The 6,807-nt window shown below is 43.4% G+C and overlaps 4 protein-coding genes across 4 annotated transcripts; 2 read left to right on the top strand and 2 right to left on the bottom strand.

The window, feature by feature from the left end:
- Nucleotides 1–50: 50 nt before the first annotated feature.
- On the top strand, nucleotides 51–294 carry PAAG_05606 (hypothetical protein; the record flags this gene model as incomplete). The annotated part of the gene is made up of 2 exons (XM_015845632.1): nucleotides 51–92; nucleotides 115–294. The coding sequence occupies 2 exons, from the start codon at nucleotides 51–53 to the stop codon at nucleotides 292–294; spliced, it is 222 nt and encodes a 73-aa protein (XP_015699858.1).
- A 1,469-nt stretch (nucleotides 295–1,763) lies between these two features.
- PAAG_05605 (ATP synthase delta chain) lies at nucleotides 1,764–2,707 on the bottom strand (the record flags this gene model as incomplete). Its single annotated transcript, XM_002792274.2, has 6 exons — nucleotides 1,764–1,796; nucleotides 1,864–1,953; nucleotides 2,029–2,117; nucleotides 2,217–2,347; nucleotides 2,459–2,481; nucleotides 2,576–2,707. The coding sequence occupies 6 exons, from the start codon at nucleotides 2,705–2,707 to the stop codon at nucleotides 1,764–1,766; spliced, it is 498 nt and encodes a 165-aa protein (XP_002792320.1).
- A 644-nt stretch (nucleotides 2,708–3,351) lies between these two features.
- PAAG_05604 (60S ribosomal protein L29) lies at nucleotides 3,352–3,905 on the top strand (the record flags this gene model as incomplete). The annotated part of the gene is made up of 4 exons (XM_002792273.2): nucleotides 3,352–3,358; nucleotides 3,466–3,517; nucleotides 3,675–3,777; nucleotides 3,870–3,905. The coding sequence occupies 4 exons, from the start codon at nucleotides 3,352–3,354 to the stop codon at nucleotides 3,903–3,905; spliced, it is 198 nt and encodes a 65-aa protein (XP_002792319.1).
- An 881-nt stretch (nucleotides 3,906–4,786) lies between these two features.
- PAAG_05603 (hypothetical protein) lies at nucleotides 4,787–6,597 on the bottom strand (the record flags this gene model as incomplete). The annotated part of the gene is made up of 2 exons (XM_002792272.2): nucleotides 4,787–5,994; nucleotides 6,330–6,597. The coding sequence occupies 2 exons, from the start codon at nucleotides 6,595–6,597 to the stop codon at nucleotides 4,787–4,789; spliced, it is 1,476 nt and encodes a 491-aa protein (XP_002792318.1).
- Between the last annotated feature and the right edge of the window lie 210 nt (nucleotides 6,598–6,807).

The following is a 6,807-nucleotide window of genomic DNA, read 5'->3' as shown; positions in this document are numbered from 1 at the left end:
CCGGAATTTTTGGATGCTGTGTTTGGGGAACGGCTTTTCCCACCTCAACCATGGCTCCGGATGAGGGGACTGCCTCCAACACCGACGCAAAGGTATCCGCCCGTTGCTCCGCAGAGCGTGCTTTCTGGTCCATTGCCGCCTCCCTTACCTATCCCTGCTGCGGCGTCTAGTTACATTAATTCACCCCCGCCTGGTAGTACTGATATGAGCAGTCATGCTAGTAAGAGGGAGCGGAGGAGGGCGGAGAGGAGGACGGTGTCGAGGCAGGGGAGGCATAATGTTGAGTTTACTTGAGGGGTTTTCTGAGGTTTTTTTTTTCCCCTCTTGAAGTGATGATATCTGTTGTTTTATCCATCATTTGGTTTTCATGTTCTTATATCATTGCTTCATGTCTCATGTCTCATGTTCGATTTTTTGTATTGCGATGTGATTAGATCTATCCCTCATGATTAATAACTTTGTTGTATGTACAGTATTGTACAAATCTTTTTCTCCAGCATTCAATGTTTATATTTACTGCTGATTATGCTTTGATTTTGTTGTATGTACAGTATTGTACAAATCTTTTTCTCCAGCATTCAATGTTTATATTTACTGCTGATTATGCTTTGATTTTGTTGTAATGTTCTGGACTTTGCTTGTTGCAACAAATGCAGTGCATGCTCAACCTATCAAACATCATGTCATGTATTGTTTTTCTCTATATACGTTGTTCAAGGTTCTTTGGTTCTCTACTGTTTTGGACAAGGGCAGGAAAAAGGACAACTTTCCTACTCTCTTCTCTCATCTTGATCCTTTCAAACCTAATATCTCTGCTGAGGAGGTAGCTGTATTGAGCAGGATGTTATGTTCTTTCTCTTTCTTTCATCTTATCTCAAAATTTCACATCTCACTCTCTTCTTGAGTTCTACATTCTTAACAGATGTTGGTCATTTTCTTCTTCTTCTTCTTCTTCTTCTGCTGCTGCTGCTGTTGCTTTTTCATTTATCTTTTTTTCTTTCTTTTAATGATTGGTAGAACTCTTTTGATATTCACATCATGTTCTATATCACCTTCAACTATGTATTATGCCCATGTTGTTTTCTTTTTCACTCCCCACATCCTATTACCAACTCATGCACTGCATAGAGGGTAGCACTGACCATCACTTGTTGATTTTATTTTCTTCTAGTTTATTTCATTATATTTGCTTTGATTTTGTTTCTGCGTCCGCTGTGCTTTGTTGGTTTTCTATATAGAGTTATCAGCTCTTTATGCATCATTGTTGTGAATTCAATTTTATTTGAGATAATTGCTTTAGATATGATGAAGAGGCTGATATAAGATACATTTTGACTTGATGCTTTTCCATTTTTGAAGACAGGCCACTTTGCCAAATGGAATGGGGGAAAAATATGATGAGGGAGATGAAAGAGTGTAAGCAACTGCTCTAGAATGACTGATTCATGCCCATGAGTATTGAAGGGAGGCATAGACAGGAAAGCCATAGATCTCATATACATAAGTAATCTACACTTTTCTCAGTAAAATATTGCATTTCAACACTTACTGCTGTAAAACTATTTTAAAAAGAAAGATTTTAAAAATAATCATCACACCAGAAAGAACCGATGATAAATTATGAGGCATTATAAGAAAGTTAAGTTTTGAAATGTTCTAAAAGAGCAAAGGCTGTTATAATTCTACACATAAGCATTGAGAAATATGGCGGTGATCTGGCATGATGGGTGAAGGATCAGGTTGTATATGTACATAAAACAAATTTATTTCAAAGCAGCCTGCAGGCTCTCCAGCACCTATAACAACTAGTCAGCAGCAATTCAGTAGCGACGAATGACGAAATAAATGCCATCATGTCCATACCTCCAACTCAATCTTCGCCTCAGCGATATCTTGCTCGCTGCCACTGCCGCTGGCGATTCTCTGTGCTTCAGCAATCTGTGATTTCACGGCCTGACAATGAAATTTCATTAGTACTTCTTAACTGCTAGAGTGGCTCGGGATACAGGTAAGCTAATTGTGCCTCACCTCTGCGCTGAATTGATCAAGGGTGTAACCTTCGACGGCATTGATGCTGAGCTGGGAGTTGGGCTGGACGATAGCGAAGCCACCAGACACTAGTAGAACAAAGAGAATATGTGTATTAGAGACGTAATACTGAGAATTTTGCCTTCCTAAAACCTTGCCAACCGCTCAATGGTTTGATGATGGCATACGGAAGAATTGCTTGGTTCCTCCGGATTCCTCGATGATCTCAACGAGGCCGGGCTTCAGTTGTTCGATGGATGGGACGTGGTTTGCAAGAATACCCATCGCGCCAGATTCGGCAGGAATGTTGACTTGGATACTGTTGGTTTTCCGGATAACATCGCATGGTTAGTTCATTTTGATATTCGCGAGGGATGATTTTTTGCTGTAGGAGTTAGCTCTCGAGCGGGAGCCGCGGGAGGAAACCTACACGTCTGTCGATTTGTAGATGCTCTGCACACCGGCGATAGTCAGTAGCAGCTCCAAGGATGAATCGCAATCTATGCAATTAAGATAATGTTGATTGTGGGCCGGGGAATATACGTACCTCATGTGGGAGGACAAGGGAGAGTTTTATTTTGTCGGCCACAGCATCGGCATATGCTCTCCACTGGAGGGGGGCTCTGACTGCGGCAGGCCTTGCCCGGAGAGCAGCCCGAGCGATTCTAAGAGAGTTCATGGTGCAATTGGCGGATGGAGAGGCGTGGCAGGTGGAGAAGCGAGACTTGAAGCAGGACAGCAAGTTGGAGATTGTCGAGTTGGGAGTTCGGGAAAGGCACAAGAGGCTAGTACTGATCTGGATAAGCTGACACGTGATCATGGTTATCTCGTGACGGAAGAAGGACATATGGAATTCAGAAAGAAGATACAGATGTATGAATGGTTCTCTTGAGTGTCACTTAAGTTGAGATAACTCAGTTCAGAATGACAAAATAACATGCGTCTGCTGCATCCAAATCTCCCCGATATACTCCTTCAGGGAGGATTGACAGAAATATCAAGCATTGGTTTTTACTGTCAAGTTACAGGTTGAGTGAACATATATATACAATAATGAGAAGTCTCGCGTGCGTCTACATCATCCACAGGGGTTGTAATCGTCGAATTGATATCAAATACGGATCCTGTTGTAGTCGTCAATGCTGTACATTGTTTGAAGCTGAGACCCTTAAGAATTTGCCTTGATAAAATCAGCCCACGTGACTAAGCGAGATCCCACACAAACCCTAAACGAGCGCATCTTCGTCGTCTGGCAGTTCAACCTCAAGTCACCTCCGCCGCTTCGACACCAACAGCTCTTCTGTTGTGACAATCCCGTCAAAAATGGCCAGTATGTAGCCCTCCTGATATGTCTCCTGTCTTGCTTATGACTGGAAAGACAGCCCGTGTTTGTCAGTTCCTGAGCCCGGTTTCGCTGATAATTTTTCAACCCTCAAGAGTCAAAGAACAGCTCGCAGCACAACCGGAACGCAAAAGCCCACCGAAACGGGTATGTGAATACCTTGTTTTCCAACTCGGAACCCCGCTATGCCCGTTTTGACTCTCACACTTGGACAAAAATCGACTTACAGAGCACTCCAAACCATTCTACTTCTACACTATCTGACCGGACATATACTGATATTGGACCTCTTTTAATCCCACAGGATCAAAAAGCCAAAGACTCACAGATACCCCTCCCTCAAGGGCACAGATCCTAAGTTCCGACGGAACCACAGACATGCTCTGCACGGCACTATGAAGGCGCTGGTATGTGTTCGCCTTTGTTCATATTCTCATTGAAATATCGAATTCGTTGGGAGATATGAAAAGCACACCATGAAGCTGACAATTTATTACAGAAAGAGGTTAAAGAGGGAAAAAGAGAATCTGCATAATCCGTTTCTTTTTTCTTTTTTTTCTCTTTTTTTTTTTGTGGGTTCTCCGGGTTAAGGTCCAGTTTCCATATCCTATGTGTCATGTCGATAGATCCTTGCAAATCTGGCTGCGAATCGGGAAAAATCATGAAAAAGCTTTGAAAGCCTTTCTGCGGATTTATCTTTTCTGGGTCCACTACTTATCTCCTGTTGGGAAGAACAGATATTTACGCGAATGGAGGTGGTTTGTCTCATCCCTAGGCGGCATATGAAGGTTTGACGATTAGGGACAGCCCTCTCTCAATTTGACAATAGGTAGATCCATTTACAATGTTACAGAACCGAAAATTTTAATGTCGTTTAATGTCTCTGTCCCATATCTGGCTTCCTTTTTTTTTTTTTTTTTGTCTTTTTGTTTCGTGAGAGAGAGTGTGTGTGGGAACTACTGCGAATATATCCTACTTCCTATCCCCTCAGTCAATGCCCCTTTCCGAATAGTTATCTTTGCGATTTCTCGTGCTACCGTACTGGGGTACAACAGGCATATGTGTGTACAGCAGTGGTTATTTTTCCCCCATGTCCAATTGCTGAAGGATTATTATCTATTCGTGCCGATATTGAATTATTCTGCCGTCTAATTACCAAACACCTCTTTCCTTGCTCCCCATGGTGTGAAGGTGCATGGACAGACGGCTACATACATATTCTATAGTGTTATGGCTATTGGATTAGAGTCTTTTGTATTTGTGTTCTTATTGCTGTTTATATTTTTAGTATTCATACAATCACAGCGGCTAGTCTCTACGCTGCGATTCAAGTTAGTTCAACAATGGTCTCTATACTGTCGAGGAAATTTGATTTCATTCAGACTTTACTCGATACAGATTTCATCTCCCTATCATTCACGATCCAACCTTCCAAACAATCAGCCTTTTATCAAATCCCCCGCTCAAAACCAATTCCCCACCTCCAGCCTCTCCTTCTTGCTCACTCACCCAACCAGCCCATAGAGTCCTGACCTTAGAACCAGGCTCATGCCCGCCCTCTAATTTCGTAGTAAGTCTCCCTGTCTTAGCTTCAATGCCTCTAATCACCCCATCATCTCCATTCACCCAGACCCCAGACCCATCTGGTCTCCATACCACCTGTGGAATCGAATACGCTGTCTGTGGAGCCAATGTGTTGACCTGGACGACGATTGCAGAATCCTCTCGATTCTGGATAGTTAGCTCTGCTAGTGCTTGCGAGGCTTGCGTCTCCGCACGGGCCCGAACCGCTTCGGATGCAGTTGATGGTATGAGGAGCCGGACCATTATTAGTTTCATATGCGGCTGGGAAGAAGTTGCGACGGCAAGGAGGCCCGGGTCCCGCGGGCTAATAGCGAAGCATGCTGGGGAGAACGCAATCCAGGCGTTCGAATGTGGTGCCAGGTTCTGCTTGCCGAGAAGTGGGCATTCATACAGCTTTGCATGGCTACTGTCCCGTTTCTCCAACCTTGTAAGGGGCGATTCGACAAGGTAGTAATATAGATTTGTAGAGTCACGTCGCGAAGCTAGAAGGACCAAGTCTCCTGTATCCCGATTACGGATGAAAAGAATGCATTCTGGTATCGTGGCTGTTTTGATAACTGCCAGCGGCTCCCCAATCGAGGGTTGTGCACCTATATCCGGTGCAGTAATACGGTAGATATATACTCTCGAGTCCCAGCCTGCTGTTGCTAACCATGTCGTTTGCACTTCTGGCGGTTCTTCCTGAAAGCTGACCACGCTCACGGCATACTTGGTATGATCCTTTCTCGAGTCCAAGATTTTCGGTCTTGGCCCTTGGAATAGTATTAATAGTCCAGACATCGTCGTCATGGCTCTGTACGCTCCACCATATAGAGAAACGCAGCTTAGAACCGGGGAATCTGTTACATTTTCACATGTCAAAGCGACGTGGTAACAAGGGCCAATATCAATGAGGCTCAGGCGCTTGTCTGCCCCTGTGTATACGATTCCCGATGAGACCTCTGGGTGGCCATCTTCAGATGTTTTTATGTAAGGTTGAACAGAGACCGAAAGGATATTTGCTTCACTTGGAGTTTCAATAGGTATTGGTATCGATGGTGCTGGGCGTTGATTTTAGTAGGTATCGGGATATAAACAATATGAACAGACAGGAACAAGCAAGTCGTAAGCCAAAGGAAACACTTGAACTTGAAAAAGGAGACAAAAAGCAACATCATCATGAATGAAGGGCACTTTTATCTCTGCTACATCAAGGCTGTTTCGAAATTCCAGCCTCCAAAATACAAGTTCGATACACTCAACAGGCTCCAGATCAAGAGATAAAATCCTAAAAAGAACCCAAAGCAAACATATTCATCCAGAGGAAAAAAGGGACTTATAGTAATAATGAAGCATCCCAAAAAATCCAATTTTCTCCAAAAGTAGATTCACTCACCAGGAGACCTCCACCTATCCTCCAGCGCCGCGTCTACACTGCCAAATCTTTCTAGTTCCAAAGTCTTATCAAAAACCCTCTTTTCCTCCATTATTTTCTCAATAGTCCAATTTTCATTTTCAGGCTCAGAAACCAAAGACCCCGCCTCTGCTGGTAGGCCTGCTTCCTCGATAAATGCTGCCAACGTTTGCGAGTAGTTGTTGGAACTGAGAAATCGCGCCACTAGGATGCGAGGCGACAATGAGGATGAAGATGGAATTGGAGGCATTTAAAATTTATACTCGATGTAAAACACTCTCTCAATTATATATATTTGCCTCCCCTATATATTCTGGTGAAAAGAATCTTTAGTAGAGTGAGAGTTTGGATCTTGACGTTGCTGATCTAAATAGGAGGCATTCAGAGGGGAAATCCCAACCGGTAATTTAAAGTGGAATCATACCCCAACTATTGGATACAAGTTGGGAGGTGAGTTTAA

This window comes from Paracoccidioides lutzii (genome assembly GCF_000150705.2).
Source record: "Paracoccidioides lutzii Pb01 unplaced genomic scaffold supercont2.15, whole genome shotgun sequence".
Classification (NCBI taxonomy): Eukaryota; Fungi; Ascomycota; class Eurotiomycetes; order Onygenales; family Ajellomycetaceae; genus Paracoccidioides; species Paracoccidioides lutzii.
Note: the sequence above shows the minus strand (reverse complement) of the source record. Positions and strands in the feature narration are given on the sequence as shown.